Source organism: Achroia grisella, unplaced genomic scaffold (assembly GCF_030625045.1).
Source record: "Achroia grisella isolate CSIRO2021 unplaced genomic scaffold, CSIRO_AGI_Agris_v1 utg445, whole genome shotgun sequence".
Classification (NCBI taxonomy): Eukaryota; Metazoa; Arthropoda; class Insecta; order Lepidoptera; family Pyralidae; genus Achroia; species Achroia grisella.
In genome coordinates this window covers 389556-409357 of record NW_026712860.1, presented here as the reverse complement: position 1 = coordinate 409357, position 19802 = coordinate 389556, and the positions used below count along the sequence as shown (strand labels likewise).

Genomic DNA, 19802 nt, shown 5'->3' with positions numbered 1-19802 from the left:
TGCGTAGATGCAAAAATACGGCGCAGCGCTACTACACTTCGCTTCCATTAAAATTTGTATTTTTTTGACGGCGGACGAGGTGATCCCTTAGATATGAGGCATGTTACTAAATAATAATAATACACGATATTCAGCTAAGGCGTAAAATATTCAGTCCATCTATCTACTTATATTTAATGACCTTTGAAATCTTTGTCAAAGGTCTTTTAATTCAAATCTGTTACTTATTGTATCTAATACCCCTCAATTGATTGTTATTTCAGAAAATGGACCTCAACCGAGATGGTGTCCTAACGCTAGACGAGTTCCTCGACTGCTGTTTGCGCGATGAAGAAATCTCTAGATCTATGGGTGTTTTTGACAGCAACTTCTGACGGCCTGCGGACGGCGCGCGCCCGGTACCACGCTGCGCTCCGTAATTTTTAGAAATTGCCAGTTCTAATATACTTTACATTACCGCAAAACCTTGAAAATAATTACTAATAACGGATTTTCATCGTGTTTTCAAGGTCAAGGTCGGATTTGTAATATTGAATGGCGATTCAGGTGCAATACTTACATCTATTTAAATAAGAGCTCCAACAAGTGTTACATGGTGACATACTGGTGCAAAATGACAATTAAAATTTATGAGCGGGTTTGTCTTTTATTATAAAGTAAATATTAGCGCTTCGGTCTTTTACTTGATTGGAAATCGGACCCTATGTATGTACGCCAGATTATAAAAATAAATAATTTGCTTCGTGTCGCAGTACCGAAAAATACCGTGTGACAAAAGTCGATTAGTTAGTGTATTTGTAATATGATTTAATACGAATTAGCCACATAAAGAGTGTATATGAGCGATAGAATTTGTAGATAGATATGAAATTTACGTAAATTGCCTTATCATTAGGGCTGCACGCGTAGATAATAACATCAACCTACCACATCCAACTAGTTCACCAGCTTCCTGCTTCAGTGAACATCTAGTTCTAAGTTTATTATTAGCTAATTTTATATATAGAATTGCATATACAAATTAAAAAAGAATTTCTTAGCAAAACAGAATATAGCTGATCTAATTTTTTTTCAAGTAGAAAGTATAAAATTGGGTATTTAAAAAGACTAATTCTAATATAAAAATACTCTTCTTCATTAGTATTTCTCATATGTATCACTTTCCAAGTGTGTAGATAATAAAAATCTCGTACTTTATATAAAAAAAATTATCTGTACGTAGAATCCTATTCGAAATCTTTACTAAAAAAAAGTAGAAAGCATTAATTCGACTTGTGGTCAGAAACTTACGAATAAACTAAACTTGTAAAATTCTTGATATTATTATAAATCTTGTCTGTTCAAATAAGTAGATAGTTAGAGATAATCCTATTTTTTTTTTAAGTCTTATAATACTTTTAAATTATTACTAGATGTACGACTACGTCTTCTGAAGTATAATTTTGTATCCAATATGTTAATTAAAGACCTACTATCTATGTATGTACTGTACTTTCACATATTTCACATCTATCATACTCAACTCTTCGTAACAGAAAATAGCGCTTTTAAAACAAAATAGTGCAGACTAATTTAGCAATTAACCTGCACTATTTTGTTTTAAACACCACGATGGTAAAAATATACGCTATAGTCTGGATTTTCTAAGACAAATTTACGAATAATTATCATTTACAATTTCATTACGTACATTACATACTTTGCACACTCAGAACTTCCCAACTCTTCTTTTTTAAATCGTTCCGGCCATTTTTTATAGAATATTTAGAGTAACTATTTATTTAAGATTAATACCATTTAGGTGTTTAAATTTATATGATTTAAACGCATTATTAATACTTCAATTTCTGCAATACTTACCTACTTACACCATTGGTATATATAATGACATGGTTTTTAACAATCTCCACAAAAGGCCTAAAATATACCCGTAGGTTGAAACACTACCAGCAGGCGTTGATACATTTTGTACCTATTTACATACCAGAAGAAAAGTAATGAGTAGTATTGCAAATGGTGCCATCTCCAATCACCTGCCGTTTGTACCTTCGCTGTATATTCAAATATACGGTCTAACAAGTTATTATTTTCAGATCATTCATGCTTTACATTGTATGAAAATAATTATTTTTCTGCCAACCATCAAGTGATGAGCCGCCATTTTGAATTCTATTTTTTTAACCGTGCATGTTGTAACTTTGAAAACTCTAGTGTTGACCATTATGGTGGTAACAATGTCCAGGAGTGTCCAGAACAGTAACAAAATGCAGAGTTCTTAAAATTAATATAATATCGTTATCCATTTGGAAATTATCAAATAATTGTATTAAAAATTTTGTTTCTTGTATTTTACCCACCTAGTTAACACCGTATTAAATTCATATTCAGCTAAATTAAAATATAAGATATTATCATAGCTGTGTAAATATATGTAATTGTAAATAGATGACAATATAGATTTAAATGTGTATATTTTCATAGTGAATGTTAAATGGAACCAAATAACTAGATCATAGATGCCGTACTAAAAATATATTACAGTAATACCAAATGAATGTTATATGTCGCTCACATAAAAAACAGTCATTTTTATGAATTAAATGTGATTAAAAAGGTGTTGAGAAAAATTAAATAACAAAAGAACTTTTGGTTGAAAGTTCTATATATATATATATATATAAGTAGACAATTTCCAATATTATCTTACCAAGCAAGAATGTTAGATCTAAATATTTACTATTTTAATTAAATGATCTTACGAATTTTATTCATCCAGAAATATTTTGTTATATTTTAAGCATCATTATTGGTCGAGCTTACATAGATAAGAAATTTATGTGTCTTCCTAAACATGTAACTCTAATTATGTTCTATAATCAAAGATTTTAATATTCTCGTTAGTTTAAATTTAAAAAATCAACAACCAAAAATTATTGTTAAAATTACCACTGAGATGCAACTGTTCGCCGCTAAATTACATAACTACCATAGATAGTAATATAATAAAGTCTTATGATGGAAGTGTAGTAAAAGATGTTAGATAATATAGCTACATAATATATCATTTGGCTTATTACTTATTTATATTATTATATACTTTAGTTGTTTAAAACAATGGTGTAATAAATATATAATGAACAAAGTATTTTAATAAAGGGTACCTTCCATTATATACTTTGTTACATTTTATCAGAGCCAAATTCATGCTGATGTCTCCTAAACATTTGTATTTTGGATTGTTAGGCTACTTCTTGGTTTGTTGACGAGATATGTATAGTTTCGGTACAGAAACTGTAAATTCGATTCATATCACGGACTTATTAAATTATAGGAACTTGGTTTTTTTTTTTATAACACAGGGGACAAACGAGCATGCGGCTCACCTGATGGTAAGTGATTACCGCCGCCCATGAGCACCCGCAACACCAGGGGAATTGCAAGTACGTTGTCGTACGTTGGTAAAGAAACAGTATGTATAGTTTCTGCATCGTTATGATACCGTTCAGGACAATTATTTAGGAAGTTGCTATCTGTCTTACATCGTTAGTAAATTGATATTATGCATGCATTCTGTGGAAATTAATAAAGGGGTGTCTTAGTGCCAAACAATTATTGATCCTTAAGGGCAAGTGTATTTTGGCTGTTTTGTTCTTATTAAAATTATAAGTGTTATATCCGTTTGTAAAGATTCCATCGATGTTACCTTTTTTAAGATTATTTGTTCCGCGTAATAATAGGCCTATTAGATTATGGGATACCGATTTGGCCATAAGGTCCACATTCTAGTCTAAAATCTACAGGTACTTGATGTTAGTAGTTGTAGATCTACGCTGTTTTGTTCTATAGGACGTATATTGCATGCGATTTCATTATGTATCAGATTGTTTTTTTAAACTATCCGTTACTACTAAATATGTTTCACGTGACTATTAAATTTTAATTCTAAATTATTTTTTAAAATGAATAACATATCAGTCATTTGTCATTGTCGTGTCAAATATCATATTGCATATTTTGTTGTAACAAGTAGTAATATTCTGGTATGATTTCATATAATTAATTTTAATGACCATTTTAAAATTTAATACCTATGCCAGATAAAAATAATGCATAAAATTGTACTCCCAGGGTAGTGAAATATAAAATCAACAAATTATCAATAATACCCAGTGCTACTTTCCTAATTGTGGTATGTACACGATGTACTTAGGTCAAAGGTCGTTAATGGACGTTGATTTAGGAACGATATCTGTAATTAGATATTTGAATATTAAAAATGTTTATTTACAAATCGTATGTGTATTTTATAGAAAAATAAATAAATTAAATGAGTTCTGTGTTTTATTCTTCTTAAGACTTGGAGTGCAGGTATTTTCAAAACATCATTATAAATGACAATGATGTTTTGAAAATAATAATTAAAACATTTTCGTTCATTAAAATATTTATTAAGTAATGTTTTGACACCAATAAAATTAATTTTACCAATATAAGTAAATTAAAATCGTCTTCAAATACATAAAATAACCTAGATGTGCCGTATTATTGTTTGTGAGTTATACATTTAATATTAACATTACAGAATACTTAAGTCATATTAAGTGCGAGATGGCAAGCATTTAACTAAATTTAAGTAAATTACGATCCAAAACTGAGGCGGAACCACTTATAGTAGACCTACAGGTAAATATTGAAAATTGCACAATTTTCTTGAGCAATACGTTTTACAACAATAGTCTGATATGTCTATTAATAATAATAATAATAATAATATGAGCATTAATTAAATAACGAACTATAATCTATAATTCTTTACAAGTTTGGGGCAAATTCCGAGGCACACAAATGACAATAAAATATTCACACACAATTAAGTAAATTAAAAAATTATAATATTTGAAATCAGATAAATACAAATAAATTTATAATTAATGTAAGGATACACCAAATAATTTTGTTTACAGTAAAACATATTACCTTGTTGGCAAAAAAAAGATACCAATACCCATCAATTATTTGAATTAACTTCTATAAACTTAGACCATAATTTTATTTTTATAATTCATGCAGATTCCTTTGCTACAGTTATGTCATACCTTAAAAATAAAAAATATTCCGAGATTTCACTGAGTTTCCATTGTATATATTTGTGTAAAGTAATCGCGCCTAAGCACACTATGGCCTAACATATAGTAAATAAAACACCACTTATATTCGTAAAATAACATATCGCCAAATAAGGTCAAGAGAGCTAATTTGTAATAATTTGTCCGGTGGTATATTTATGGCAGCATACTAATCTCAGTAATAACAATTTACATAATACTCTATGTAATAAAAAATATTAGAGAAATTATATATACTACTCGAGATCTTTATAAAATTAAGATAATTCCTTTCAATAATAAACATTCCGTCATGTATACATATTTTTATGTACATAATATCTTATATGTCACCTATTCAAATATAAAAGTAACCTGTCACCGGAATGACGCGTAGTTCAACATACCAAAGTTATTAATAAAAGTCAATAACTTACACTACTAACACTGGCACTTATTATAGTACCTTTGGTATGAGAACTGAAGGTACTCGCTTACAGTACCTCTGCCATGCTGCTCCATAGCGACGTTTGCAGCGCGCATGGTCCCGCCATGCTCGGTGCAACAGTGCCAATATAGACAACACTGGTGGGGCTACAACTACATATTGCTGATTCAATATACCTGGTAACGCAAACGCGATTTGCACCAAAATATCACCCATATAGTTGGGATGACGTACTAAACCCCAGAAGCCGGCGACTAATAATTTCTTCCCATGGAAAGTAGGCATCGAGTCTAGATCTGAAAAAATAATATATATAAAAAAAATTAGTGCAAAATAGGTTATTACAATTTTTATTTACTAGTAACAAATAAGTTTATCTGGAATGATAACAAAATGACAGACTTTAAAAATGGAACAAATTTTAATATAGGCAGCTATCTATATATCGGCCATATGAACTACTGCAAGCTTTCTATTTATATAAATCTTATGACAATAGAAAACTCTATGTTTGAGTATACTTCTGCTAACTAATGTGGATATCAAAAAATGTACCACACAATAAATGAACTTGCTCAAAGTGAAGAACAAGCCATACAACAACTACAATATTGATATAGGAGACAGGAATAAGTAAGATGAAATAATAAGACATGTATGACAAATATTCATGATAAATAGGTGATTCTCATAGGTCATTTTTAAATTAAAATAATAGCTAATAATAAATTTACTTTAAATTTAACCAACAAAGCGCCCCTAAGCTACATAAAAAATATACTTAAATAAAAAATACATTATACAGAGGTAAAGACACAATAAAAATTTTATATTTTAAAATAGTTATTAAAATGTTAACTAATGAACAACTTACTTGCTAAGCTGGGTTGCAGTGGATTTTTCCTGAACTCATATTTAATATTGTTACTAAGAAGCATTATGAAGAATCCCAGCAAAAATAATACAAAAGCAGAGATTAAGGTGTTAGTGGATAGAGATAATTTACTATCAACCACAAACTTTGATACTGTTGTGAAAAGGAATGGATAGAGGGCACTTGACACTGTCTGTAGATAACCAACTCCTTCAGATTGCCAGAAAAATGTTGATGTTATTCTATGTTCCTTAATTATAAAGTTTAGAATGTATATAATTTGCATAAATGAGAACATCAAAATTGATGGATTCAGTGTCACTTGATTAATGATTTCTTTATAATTCTCTATTGTTATAGGTTGATTCTCCTTCACTTCCAGATGAATACCATGTTTCAATATAATGACCACCAATATGAGCTGAAAATAATATTGGAAAAGTTTTAACATTTTATTAAATAATTTTTTTAGAAAATATTTTAGACACTTCACATTAGTTACTTAATGCATATTAAATGAATAGCATAGATGGCAACTAATGATTATTAATAGTATGGGTTGATTTCTTATACAATTAATGTTATACACAGATAAATACATTTAGCATTAGCTAGGATTATTGTTCTAATTATCCTATTACTAATATTCCTGTTTTATTTCTATAAGGTTAACACATACATATAGTATGTTACGAAAATACCAGATTATAGTTTTTTATTTATTAAACAGTTATAACAATTCATTTGGAAATTCAGTTCACTAATGCAAAGATATTATTATTATTATAATATATAGTATTATACTCACAGCATTTATGTTGCAGATCCTTGATATCCAAATTTTAACATCCAGCCTCTTTATACAAGGATGTATCTCTTTGCCCATGAAGAAATCATATAATTTATATCCAGTGGTGCCATATGGGTTCAATTCATTGTAATCAGTTGTAGGACGTTTAAAATACAGGACTATACTCAATACAACAGCACTGAGATAAGACGCTACAGCCAATCGCAGATAATCATTCAATATAGCATCTTTGTTGAATAAACCAAAGGAATCCAATACAAATACTGTATTGACAGTGATGAAACTTGCAAAAAATGCATTGAATGTATATTTTGTAGCAGTACCATCCATCTTGTCAGATCTTGTACCAAATATAGGCACAATAGCAAAAAATGCTTGTATAACAAATTGGATTAGGACAATGCTAAATGCTGGCAAACTAAACCACACAGATAGAGAAGTCAATAAATGCACATCAAGGAGGGACTTCAATGAACACAATTTAGTACAAGAAATTATTATCGAAAACACTGTAAGGGGTATTAGCAATATCAACAATGCAGATCCTATTCGTCCTCCAAACTCCCATCGGCTACCGACCATAGTCAGTTTACCCACACTACTTCGGACTGGTGTTGCAAGTTTCCTTGTCACCGATTGAGATTTTTCTCTTTGTATATCATTATCAGATTCCTCCTCATCAGAAAATGTATCAATTGACTGGCTGATAGACTTACTAACGGATTTACTGACTGACTTACTGAGACTTCTTCTGATATCGGGAATATTATCAATAAAGTCTCTAAGTCTACTAGACCGACGAGGCAATGTTTCATCTATAAATCTTCTAGTTCTCAACCCATAGATATCGTCATAATTTGATTCCAAACCATTCACTCTAGTAATATCAGTCAAATTGTCCTTTGTTACATTTGGAAGATCTTGGACAGAATATTCTAAGCGCTTAGAACGAGTACCACGGAAAATATCTAATTTACTAGATAAATCTTCTAATTTCACAGATACATTAGTTTTGGATGTTTTAATCGCTGGACGCTTAACGGGTGATTTGGACGAGGCCTTTTCCCCAGTTTCTTTAGTCGCCCTAGATGGTGATTTTCGCGCAGGAAACTGTGACGATGGTTTTCGACTTGGTGATTTGCGAGAAGGCGACTTTCGGTTACTTCGCGCAGGAGGTGAAGTTTTCCGCGCTGGCGAACTTTTTCTGGCTGGCGAACTTTTCCGCGTTCTGGCGGGAGATCTGTTCGGTGATACACCTTTACGAGTCCGCGGTGGACTCGTCTCTATCGCACTAGGCCTTATTCGACCGCTTCTCGTAGACATGCTGGAATAAAATTATACAATACTTAAGGCCACACGTTTTTTTGCAGTATCTATATTTAACACTTCACCACACGCTATGATATTTACCTAGTAGTTCTTATTAAAACTCATGGATATAATTTTAATTGATAATTAAGAATTAGTTTCGCTTATTCACTGACGCTAAAATATATATTTTATAGATGTCCAGACAATAACAAACAACTTTTATACTTAATCACACAAGCACGCCACAAACAACTAGACACGCATCCAAGAAATGAAACGCCAAACGACGCCAGAATAAATTTCAAAACGCTTTCTGTGATTGGTTAGAAATAGTCGCGCCTATGTTTAGTACGGAAGCTATCTGCAGTCTCTTTCATGTTCATACACAAATCTGAGATATACTATAACTCATTATGATGTTGGTACGACTGGCAGCGCGCCATTGCACCGATTTTAAATTAAATGTAATCTTGTCTAAAACTGCTTCTGACCGTGCTAGTCTATAAGTCTAGTGTATTGATTATCAGTGAAATGTGTTATTAGTACTGACCTATTATAGTAAGCAAAATAATGAAAAGTAAATTATATTAATTGAAAAAAAAATATACGAATAGAATCTTCTTTATTCAAATAATCTTAATGTAAGAGCATTTTCGAATAGTCATATTTTTTATTGTAATACTCATTCGGAACGCAGTTATCATAAGAAGGAAGAGCATGAAACTTGGGTGTTGTTCTATCTGTGGCGAATTTACGTACATCGTGCGGCAACACAGTTGCCTAGTTACGATGCTAAAATGAATAATAGCCTTGTCATTCACGATCGAAGCGCCTACCTGCTTGTAATATACTTCTATATACATGTCTACCATTTGCCATATACATCTGTAAATGTTGTCATCTCTCGACCACCATTCTTCCTAGTTCTGCTGCTACAAACATACAATAGTCGTTAAATTTTGTGAATGTTTTTCAGTAATTTCCAAGATCTTCTGCGAATACACACTGTCAAATACCAAATTTGACATTAATAAATAAACAATCACTTGAATAACAAAATAAATCAATCATAGTTATTAGAGCAGACCAGTCCCTATAAACAGCGCCCTTTCACAAGCGTGAGCAACTTAGCTTCACTGTGCAGCCAAGCTCGATGTAGGTACTCGGTGACAGAGGGAAACTCCTAGCAGTTCCTGGGATTTATAATCCAGGTGTAGATTTAAGGACCCCCCTTGTCAACGTACGTTAACTGCTTGTGTTTTTATCCTTATCCAGCCAAGTCTGATAGCAGCCTGCTAATTCAGCTTAAAATATACATTCTATTATACAACTTACTCCAGTAGTAGATACGCCAAGATCTTTTAAGATTGAAGAGATTTCGCTGATATACCGCTCGCTCCCACTTTGACCGCATGTATTAATTAGTTCGTAGGTAATATTTATTTGTGTCTAGGTGTATCTGTTTCCCAGTCACCACCGTCAGTACATTAGGTACTATACGTTTAGTTTCTTATATGTTTAAATATTTAAAAAGAAAGTCTTGTCATTTTGTTGTCTTCCCGTTGAGTATCCGTATTTTTTATAATTTAGTAATTAATGTGTATTTATATAATTTTATATTGACAGCTCATGCTCTTCATACAGATATTTTTTATCAGTTGTTTTGTATGCACGTGAGAAGTTCTGAGATAATTTATCTCATAGACAAGATACATACTTCTGCTCCTATTAACTAAACTTAACATACCCCAACTTCAAAAAAAGGTTGTGTGTCTGTCCAAAATAGAGAACGAATAGGTAATATATAATAAAACAAGGATTTTTTTAGTAATCATATACAAAAAAATATGTTACAGTCTTAATTTATTTATGCTTTGACCGTAAGAATCGGTGAAATGTGAATTCACGAATACACCACGGTAAACTACACTATTAGCCTAAAAAAAATTTGTATATATTGAAGGTAACGCTGATTACACTGACTACACTCGTAAGCTATTGGTATAGATCAGTATATACCTATAAGTATAGGGAAGAATTCTTTCAGAAAATAAGGAAAACACTTGTTAACAAAAAAATATATATTATGACAACCAAATATACATTAACATTTTACATCGATAAGACTATAATATAATTCACGATATGATAGTGATTAGGTGTGAATGTAATAACTAGACAACAACTAAAATCCAAGAACACAAGATAAAACATTTAAAAACTTATAATTATTGTGCCTGGATAATATTATGCGTTGCATGAATACATAATTGTGTATGGCACTCCATTAAGGTCTGGGCAGCATATTGAATGTGGTGTGCGACATCTAAACATATACACATAAATACCACCATCATGGAAATATGAAATACATTGTGACGTCCCTAATGTGTCTTAATTTCTCAAGCAATATGTGTTCATGTCCTATGATTTAACTGGATTGTCTGACCCTACAAATCGTGACAAAGCTAGAATATCAAAATGGCGATAGAAGAAGGTAAAACAGCTCTCCGTTTCTTTCTACTATAGTGTGGAATGGTGGATAGTGTAATGTACCTGACACCCAGTAGATCGCGGATCAAGTTGATAAGCTATAAAATATCGAGGTGAAATTACCACAGCAATTATATTATTAACAATTGCAAATAATTATGGACATATGGAGTACCCACCTACAATAGCATAATTATTAATATGTATATCTAACACCAGTCATATAAGTGTGTTATTCTATAGATTTTAAAGATTTATAACAAATCACCCTTAAAAATCACAAATGGCGTATCCATTTTATAATGGTACCATGATACAGCTAACTTAAATATTAGATACATTTTTGTCTGTTTTTCACCAGTACTTCTCCAACGACTTGAGCAAATCTTTGGGATCAACATTGGGTCCATGGCGTTCGACGGGAACTCCATTCTTGTCAATGATGAATTTGGTAAAATTCCACTTGATGAAGTTGCCCAAAGTACCGCCTTGCTTTTTCTGTACAAATAAATAAAAATATAAATCTTATATCATCTTCATCACACTAGAGTAATTGAGGTGTCAAAATATCGTAAAAGCGCTTATACGGAATATGACTACAATTTGCAGTGGCAAACAACCAAACTCACCAATAGTGCAAAAATCACAATACAAGAACATTTCCAGCCAATTCTCTTACAATTTAATGTTATACCTACAGATGGCCTTTCGATCGATCCCCAATCCAATTAAAAGGAGGATCGAAATTACGACGGTCCCTAGCATTGCCCTCAGATTAAAGTCCTATCCGTCAGGCGGCAGTTGGCCTTCAACAGCACCATAAATTCATAAATAAGGAGGTATTAAGTACTATAATATATATACATTATGGTACAAGAACAATAGTTCCATAGGTATAATTAAAATTATGTATGTAGGTATAGGTAATGTAAGTAAAATCAATACAGTAATAGCAAGAAATAGACTACCTTGATATGAATTAGCAATCTATTTAATTTGATTGTGTGAATACACCAGATGCGGATACATATAAAGGAGGTATTGATTTTATTGTAACACTTACGTTATATGTGTTAAAGGTTACTGAGTTAACAGCTCAAGGTTAAACAAATCAATACACCTGCTATGTATGCCAGTATTTGTATCTATTTGATAAGTACGGAATTATGCTTCATCAAAAACTCATTAATTCCTGATAACAATCTATAATCAGATAAAGACTGGATTGTATAAATAGAAAAAAATAGTATTAGTATTTCATTTTAAAATATAACACTTACATTATCTGCTTTAGATATATATATATACATATATGTAGACAGTAAACAAAAATACTCATCCATTAAATAACAAATGACGTAAATATTTATCTAACCTTTAAGAATTTCCACAGTGGACTAGCGCCATCGCCGTTGACATCAATTTTATTAAACAAATCAAATTTAACTTTGCGTTCTGATGCAAAACAAACTATTTCTTCGGGGTTCCCAGGCTCTTGACCAGCAAACTGGTTACATGGGAATGCCAAAATACGCAGACCTACAAATCACAAATAAATTTAGTATACAATCACAGTACATCTTAAAAAAATAACAATAACAAAGACAATTATTGTGACTTTTTGATTGTGATTCCCTATGAGTTTACCATAATTCACTGATTTACCTAAGTTCATTTTCATTGATAGGATGAGGATGAAGTTAGGTCTATCTAGGAATTTAGAATGATAGTAACAATAGTGACTATATAAGTTAGGACTCACAGGTGCCGATTTTAGTTTAGTTCTTTTTATGGTGATAAAGGTATGACTACAAGTGCATACCTTTATCACCATAAAAAGTTAACAACACATTAATTATGTCATTATCATGAAGATATCATGTCTCATTGTCACAGTGGCTAATTCAATATTATATGAATAGAGGAGAAAATAAATAAATGGGAGTAAACAATAATAACAACAAACATTAACCTTTGCTCTCTCCATATTGCTCATATAATTCATTAAGCTGCTTATAGTTGTTTGCAGTGAGACCACACTGCGATGCAACATTTACAATGATGCAGACATGACCTTTGTACACATCCAGGGTGACATCTTCACCTTTTATATTTTTGACAGTGAATTCATGGATAGATGTAGCTGTGTTGTAATTGAAATTACTTGCTTCTGCCATCTTTCTGCAATCATTCACCAAAACATTTTTAAAAATTATAATCACATAATAAACTCTCAACTCAAACTATAATATCCAGAATATGGAGGTTGACCAGACACACAACTAGATTTTTTTACATTGACTAGATATGAGTCTTTTAGATGTGGTAGCATTACAAAAATTTAAAGAAATTTTATAAAGAGTAAAATTTTAATTTATTAAAAGTTAAAAAATTCTTATTTTTAGAAATTTCTTGCAACTAGCTTGAAGTGTGAATGCAATACTACTATATAGTATATATGCATATGTAGTGCATATTGTGTAATATATATTTATATATACTTAGGTACAGAGATACACACAAACAAATTATATTACAAATAGAATAAAACTTAGGTAATTTAAATTAAGTAATAATTTATTTCATAGTACCATAACAACCGTAATGAAACCACTCCTTATTTAGAGATATACCATTAATAAACTATACTGGTAATGGATTATTAATATAAAAATAAAATATGTGAATAATGAAGTCGAGAGAGCTGCTGCAGAATATATGATTGTAATCTATTAATATATGTAACAACATATTTAATGTATAATTAAACTTACGTATTAAGCCAAGATGTACTGAATTAAATGAAACAATTTATTATGTATTAGCAAATAACAAATAATTTTTATGTCTACTTGAAGTTGAAGACGAAGATCAGAGAAAACTAGAGAACCTTCCGCGGAACAGTTACAATCTGTGGTATCAATACAGTTTATATTTCAGTCATAGTTAATGTTGCCTGACTACAGTTTTATTTTTTCCCAGAACTGGGACACATACATACACATACTGCACAGGCATTTGTTTTTTTAATCTCATTCTTGCCCCTAACCATTTACAAGTTCTGCATACTCACTTCACCAGGAATATTAAAGCTCTAGTATCCAAAGCTGTAAAATTATTAAAAAGAAAAAAAATCATTAATATCAAATATGAAATTTATTGGCCTTAAATCTATAACAAAGCTTGCGGTTCCATTAGTTGGAAACCTGTTTTATTTAACAAGGTCTCAATTGGTTACCATGTGAGTAAAAGTACAGTTAAAATAATATTATGTAGTAATAGTAAACTAATTTGACAAGTATATTGTTAGGCTATATATTTGTAATAATTTGTCGTTTATTTTACCAACAGTTAACGGCACCAATAAGTGAAAATACACAGCAAAATATGGGGGAAATCTGTACTATATGTAGCCTACTTGTTTGTATAAATAAATATTCTCATATTTATTAATAGACATTTGCATATCCGGTGACTTTAGCTAGGTAGTTTTTTTATTTTTTATTAAGTATTTTACGGCCCTGGAAGTCTCCTTTCAGCCAAACAATTACATTCTACGTGAACAGGGTTGCCAACTATAATTTTTTCGTCTGGGAGAGTAAAAATCTTGAGTAGAATAATAAATAATAATACATTAATTAAACAACGTGCATATAACTTATAAAATTAAATAAACATGTTTATATTACTATTATAATAGCTATTACTTGAAATTATCATTTTGTTCATTTATTTCAATTTTACACTAATTTAAAATTATCTTCGATAATTGCAGTATGGATTTATTTATAAATATCCTTATGTCAAAATCTTGTACATCATGCTGTCCTCGGAGGGTACCTCGTACTGGTAGCAACCCAGTGTGTTATCAGAAAAAGGACTAAACTTGACGAAATCAGAAATATACATAATATTTATGGCTACAGGCTTGTCACTTAAGTTACAATATATTTTCTCGCCTAGCATAGTCAAAACCTTGTCTCTTTTGCGGATGTTTCAATTCCTCAAGTGATGTTTCTTTTTATTTTATTTATTCATATTTGCGGAAGTGACATCACTTGAGTAATTGAAACATTTATAGAATAATAAATAGCTTTACTTTTCGTAGTCAATATTTCTTTCCTCTCTTGTTTCTTTATGTGGCTGTAAAACAAATTGTCAATTGCATTTACTTTTTGTGACACAAAGTATTTGGTTGGCTTATATATTTCACACTAATGAATATTATTGTACCTTCAACGTGCACTAAATGTCGTTACACTTCTCATACTGTTTTCTATTTGTACTATCTGCACAAAATCAGAAAAATTTAAACCAAATTTTATACAAATAAGATAATATTAAATTTAATGCCGTTCCCTATAATAGCTTTTGCAGAATTATAATTGCTTGCTCGCCATTGCTAGTATCTTATTTGTATCGATAATTTAGAATTCCATAGCAAAATACCTAAAAATACATTATATACAAAATAGGCGTGGAAAGATGTAGAATATTATACACATATCAATGATTTATTTTAGAGATTAACGGTCAATTTCTTCTTTCCATATAATTCTATCAATATTGCATTTTCTTCTAGAAAAATGACCGCATCTGATCCTGATTTCAAACTGGCTAAGTCTATTCATGAATTCACCGTAAAAAATATAAAAGGTACAGACGTTAAACTAGACACATATAAAGGTCATGTCTGTATTATTGTGAATGTTGCTTCAAAGTGTGGGCTTACCGCAAACAACTACAAGCAACTTAATGAATTATATGAGCAATATGCAGAGAGCAAAGGTTGGTGTTCATTTTTGTATAACGATCAGTGAGATTTATTATAATAAAATTCATATATGATGATAATAAACTCTTGTTTGTATTAGTAATAGATTTAAAACTTTAAAATTATCATACCTACGACGATATACTTAATGGAAATGGAAACAAATCTTTCTAGGATTGCGAATTCTGGCATTTCCATGTAACCAGTTCGCCAGTGAAGAACCAGGAAGCTCTGAAGAAATCATGTGTTTTGCTGCTGATCGTAAAGTAAAGTTCGACTTGTATGAGAAAATTGATGTTAACGGAGATAATGCTTCTCCATTGTGGAAATTCTTAAAGGTATTTTTAGGTCTTAATTAAGAAACTATTCACATTTAACACAGATAATATAATATACTATACCATAATTTTAGTATATATACCTGTTAGGATTTAATTATAAAAAAAATAATGTTTTATAGCGATTCTAGTTTTGGTGTGATCATTATTTATAATATTTTTTTATGATAGGGTAATTATTTTCGTTAGCCAATTTCCAATAATAAATATAGTGTACCTCTAGCTTAAATAAGATAATATTACATACCTCTAAGAGCATTGCTAACAAAATTGACTACATCATTACATATAGCTAGCTAGCATAGCTAGTAACTTATAATTTTATAATTTCCTTAATTACCATTTGTCCTTCCACTGCCGGACATGTTTTTATAGGACTAGGATTTAGAAGCTGTAGAATGTACCACCCTTTTTTGTTGATAGTATCACTTCCTTCTGGAGTCTTCAATTTGCCAATCCAATCCTAAAAAAATATTAATTATTTGTAGCATAAGCAAGGCGGTACACTGGGCGATTCCATCAAGTGGAATTTTACGAAGTTCATCATTGACCAACAAGGCGTTCCAGTTGAACGTCATGGACCTAATGTAGATCCTAAGGATTTGGTGAAGTCTCTGGAAAAATATTGGTGAAACCTTTTTAACAAAAAACTGCGTATTTACTATTATGCTTACTTCAACATTATAGTTTAATTTTTCAAATTAGGTGATGTTTTATTAATAGAATAGATATGTAGCGTTAACCATTTTAAGTTCGACCAATAAGCAAAAATGATTTAAATAGTTTTAGAGTTCATCTCGCAAAATACGAACAATTTATACATATATATATATATATGTGTAAGATGTATAGTATAAAATAACTATAACCACCACATATAATATACACAAATATTTTGCGGAGGTGTAGGTAGTGGGCAATCACACCCACGCTTCGACATCTTGATGGCAAAGATTTTGTCCCAGTTATTTGTTACTCGAATAAATAATATGTGTATATTACACGCATATATATTACTAAGTGTATGATGTAACTGATGTAACTCTGCTATAATGTGTGATATTTAATTAATGTTAAATATTTATTTATTTACAAATATAATTAATAAATCGAATTGATAATTACTTTTATTTTTGCAAACAACTAGGTATATCGATGATCTTACTCAGATATGAGTAGGCCCATGTATGATAGCAAAAGTAACGGCAATTGGAATACCTATACTAGTTATAAATAAAATGGTATTCGTTACTACAGTTTTGTTAAGTTACTTTTAGTTTAATTGACCGCCATTTTTATAGGCTGCAGTAGTTCTCGTTTTTAAAAAGCACTCTGTACGTATTTGATTGAAAACATTTAGGGCTTTAAGCCCTAAATATTTTGTCTTATATAGTTAATAAATTTAAAGTTTATTATGACGATAAACATTTTCTTTTTATATTTAATAACTAAACAACCCTGTACCTCTAGTAACAAGTGTACTCAGTACCATACCATTTGCGATAGTTGCAAGTCATTAACCAAAAATGATATAGATTACGCTTTAAAGTTTTAACAACGTTCTAATTTTTATTAAAAATGTCATTCAAACAACAGTCATATGTGAATAAAAAATAGACATTTTTGCTGTTAAATTATAAAACAGGCCTCTTTTTTAGGAGCCAAAACGCTTGAAAGTTGGAAACCCTTTTGAAATGACTGAACTGAACAGCCAAAGTCATAATAAATTAAAAAAGGTAGAATCTAGAATAGTAGTGACATCTGCGTGTTTTCACACTTTACAGTAGTTTCCAATCACTTTCGTCGATATTCTTTTGTAATTACTACTTATTCTCATTTGTCCGCTTTTTAATTATTATAATGGCATTTTTGGTCCCCAATTTACGCAGGTGTGTTAGTTTAAAAAATTTGAATAGCAGTGTTATTCCAAAAGCATCGTACCATGCAAATGTAAGTTAATTTTTCTGCTTTCGATGTATGTCGCATCAATCCATTCATATTCTATTTTAAAACCTATGTATATACATAATTAATTAAATAGAGGATGTCTTCTAATGTTGATTGAATACTTTATTTAGATTTTTTATTTACTCCAATACTTAAGTTATCGTAAATATTTTTAGGGTTCATAATTTATGAACTCTATTATTTATAAACGCATTAAGTACGACATATAAATAATAAGTGTTATGACGTTTCATCCCCAGAAAGTCATAACAGGTAACAAATTACAAACTCTAGTCCAATGTTAAATACAAACTATAATATGAAAATAAATAAAACCATATATCAATCTGCTTACTATTATCATGCTGTACATTACACACTTGTTTGTATAGGTTATTGATCACTATGAAAATCCTCGGAATGTTGGCTCACTTGACAAGAAAGACAGAAATGTTGGCACTGGTTTGGTTGGTGCTCCAGCTTGTGGTGATGTAATGAAGCTCCAGATTAAAGTTGATGACAATGGCAAAATTATTGATGCTAAATTCAAGACATTTGGATGTGGTTCGGCCATAGCTTCCAGTTCTCTCGCCACGGAATGGGTAAAGGGCAAGACAGTTGATGAAGCTTTGAAGTTGAAAAACACAGATATAGCGAAGGAATTGTCTTTGCCACCTGTTAAACTTCATTGTTCTAGTAAGTACTTTGTCAAATTTTAGAGATGATAGCAAGAAATTGTGATTATAAAAAAAATACAAAATCATATAACATACTCCTGATAGTGACTGAGTGAGAGTACTACCCTGCCAATAGAAAATAAGATAACCTAAGTGTAGAACAGTTTCTGTTTATTGGCATAAAATTTTCATAACAATTTTTCTGCATTAGTTTTTTGTAATGTCAACAATTTGACAAATAGACTACATTGTAATTTCTACACATATTTGTTAATACAAAAACAAACTGTTCATTAAAATTTTATACTTTCATCAAAATGTATATTAAATTCTATGTATTATATATATAGAATTTAATATCTGCAATTTAGACATTTTTTCATTTATTCAGTGTACTGTACATATAAAAGTTTAAAATCAGAAAGAAATATTTACAGTCTTAAACTAATCAAGTCTTATTTGATTTCAGTGCTTGCTGAAGATGCTATTAAAGCAGCATTATCAGACTACAGAATCAAGAACCAGAATCCTGGTAAAAATGAATAAATAGAATATTGGAATGGAACAAAGGAACAGATCTGTGATTTTTAGATTGATGAGGAAGATAAAACTCTATATTTATTTATATATATGACTTAGCTATGTATCAGTAGGTGGCACTAAGATTTTGTTGCATTAACTATTGGAGTGTAATATATAATTTACAAAATGTTTGATTTGAAAGTAGTAATTGCTGTTGACAAATTAATTGAGAAACAAATTTCATTGTAGTACCTATATTGTAGATGTTATTGTTTAAAATAAATTTTAATTGAGCTTAGATCCATCTTTTATTCATCTTATTTTATGTGTTGACCTTGAATTTCCTTCAACTTGACTGCTTTAAATGAATGGAGGAATATTGGCAATGCATCAATTGTAATATATGTATTTGTATACCCATTGAATAGCTGAGGTTCAATTATTTATTCACTTTCTATTGTAGTATTGTAATAATAAAGACAATTTAAGTTGCAGTATGATA

The 19802-nt window shown here is 30.5% G+C and overlaps 5 protein-coding genes across 8 annotated transcripts in view; 3 read left to right on the top strand and 2 right to left on the bottom strand.

Moving 5' to 3' along the window:
• Nucleotides 1-1346, top strand: part of LOC131844996 (Kv channel-interacting protein 4-like) — a 110437-nt gene extending 109091 nt beyond the window's left edge. The window contains exon 7 of the mRNA XM_059194005.1: nucleotides 264-1346. Within this exon, the coding sequence (XP_059049988.1) occupies nucleotides 264-374 (111 nt within the window). The 3' untranslated portion in view covers nucleotides 375-1346. The remainder of the gene's footprint in view (nucleotides 1-263) is intronic.
• Nucleotides 1347-4858: 3512 nt separating this feature from the next.
• On the bottom strand, nucleotides 4859-8850 carry LOC131845029 (delta(14)-sterol reductase TM7SF2). 3 transcript variants are annotated; one of them, XM_059194048.1, is made up of 4 exons: nucleotides 8649-8849; nucleotides 7236-8583; nucleotides 6428-6848; nucleotides 4859-5849 (listed from the first exon to the last, which is right to left on the bottom strand). In XM_059194048.1, the coding sequence occupies exons 2-4, from the start codon at nucleotides 8559-8561 to the stop codon at nucleotides 5563-5565; spliced, it is 2034 nt and encodes a 677-aa protein (XP_059050031.1). In that variant the 5' UTR covers nucleotides 8562-8583; nucleotides 8649-8849; the 3' UTR covers nucleotides 4859-5562. The 3 variants fall into 3 exon arrangements, with proteins under 3 accessions (XP_059050031.1, XP_059050030.1, XP_059050032.1); XM_059194047.1 differs by having other exon boundaries at nucleotides 7236-8562; XM_059194049.1 differs by having other exon boundaries at nucleotides 5667-5849; nucleotides 6574-6848; nucleotides 7236-8562; nucleotides 8649-8850.
• Nucleotides 8851-10612: 1762 nt separating this feature from the next.
• LOC131845032 (uncharacterized) lies at nucleotides 10613-13970 on the bottom strand. The gene is made up of 4 exons (XM_059194052.1): nucleotides 13817-13970; nucleotides 13015-13223; nucleotides 12418-12581; nucleotides 10613-11540 (listed from the first exon to the last, which is right to left on the bottom strand). Exons 2-4 carry the CDS (start codon nucleotides 13217-13219, stop codon nucleotides 11397-11399), a joined length of 513 nt encoding a protein of 170 aa, XP_059050035.1. The 5' UTR covers nucleotides 13220-13223; nucleotides 13817-13970; the 3' UTR covers nucleotides 10613-11396.
• A 184-nt stretch (nucleotides 13971-14154) lies between these two features.
• On the top strand, nucleotides 14155-16984 carry LOC131845030 (uncharacterized). Of its 2 annotated transcripts, none has more exons than XM_059194050.1 (4): nucleotides 14155-14283; nucleotides 15625-15830; nucleotides 15991-16154; nucleotides 16643-16984. In XM_059194050.1, the coding sequence occupies exons 1-4, from the start codon at nucleotides 14192-14194 to the stop codon at nucleotides 16784-16786; spliced, it is 606 nt and encodes a 201-aa protein (XP_059050033.1). In that variant the 5' UTR covers nucleotides 14155-14191; the 3' UTR covers nucleotides 16787-16984. The 2 variants fall into 2 exon arrangements, with proteins under 2 accessions (XP_059050033.1, XP_059050034.1); XM_059194051.1 differs by lacking the exon at nucleotides 14155-14283 and adding an exon at nucleotides 14408-14527.
• An 898-nt stretch (nucleotides 16985-17882) lies between these two features.
• On the top strand, nucleotides 17883-19593 carry LOC131844967 (iron-sulfur cluster assembly scaffold protein IscU). Its single transcript, XM_059193964.1, has 3 exons — nucleotides 17883-18104; nucleotides 18494-18797; nucleotides 19248-19593. The coding sequence occupies exons 1-3, from the start codon at nucleotides 18015-18017 to the stop codon at nucleotides 19322-19324; spliced, it is 471 nt and encodes a 156-aa protein (XP_059049947.1). The 5' UTR covers nucleotides 17883-18014; the 3' UTR covers nucleotides 19325-19593.
• Nucleotides 19594-19802: the final 209 nt, after the last annotated feature.

Bases quoted from the DNA above. Each gene is read 5' to 3' on its own strand.
- LOC131845029 (XM_059194048.1), bottom strand. From the start codon at position 8,561: ATGTCTACGAGAAGCGGTCGAATAAGGCCTAGTGCGATAGAGACGAGT. The intron at 6,849-7,235 runs GTGAGTATAATA...TATTATTTTCAG, and splicing joins GGATCTGCAACATAAATGCT to CTCATATTGGTGGTCATTAT. The intron at 5,850-6,427 runs GTAAGTTGTTCA...TTATTTTTTCAG, and splicing joins ACTGCAACCCAGCTTAGCAA to ATCTAGACTCGATGCCTACT.
- LOC131845030 (XM_059194050.1), top strand. From the start codon at position 14,192: ATGAAATTTATTGGCCTTAAATCTATAACAAAGCTTGCGGTTCCATTA. The intron at 14,284-15,624 runs GTGAGTAAAAGT...ATTTTCTTCTAG, and splicing joins AGGTCTCAATTGGTTACCAT to AAAAATGACCGCATCTGATC. The intron at 16,155-16,642 runs GTATTTTTAGGT...AATTATTTGTAG, and splicing joins CATTGTGGAAATTCTTAAAG to CATAAGCAAGGCGGTACACT.
- LOC131845032 (XM_059194052.1), bottom strand. From the start codon at position 13,219: ATGGCAGAAGCAAGTAATTTCAATTACAACACAGCTACATCTATCCAT. The intron at 12,582-13,014 runs GTTAATGTTTGT...TGTGATTTGTAG, and splicing joins GCAATATGGAGAGAGCAAAG to GTCTGCGTATTTTGGCATTC. The intron at 11,541-12,417 runs GTTAGATAAATA...TTATTTGTACAG, and splicing joins CACTGTGGAAATTCTTAAAG to AAAAAGCAAGGCGGTACTTT.
- LOC131844967 (XM_059193964.1), top strand. From the start codon at position 18,015: ATGGCATTTTTGGTCCCCAATTTACGCAGGTGTGTTAGTTTAAAAAAT. The intron at 18,105-18,493 runs GTAAGTTAATTT...TTGTTTGTATAG, and splicing joins AAGCATCGTACCATGCAAAT to GTTATTGATCACTATGAAAA. The intron at 18,798-19,247 runs GTAAGTACTTTG...ATTTGATTTCAG, and splicing joins TGTTAAACTTCATTGTTCTA to TGCTTGCTGAAGATGCTATT.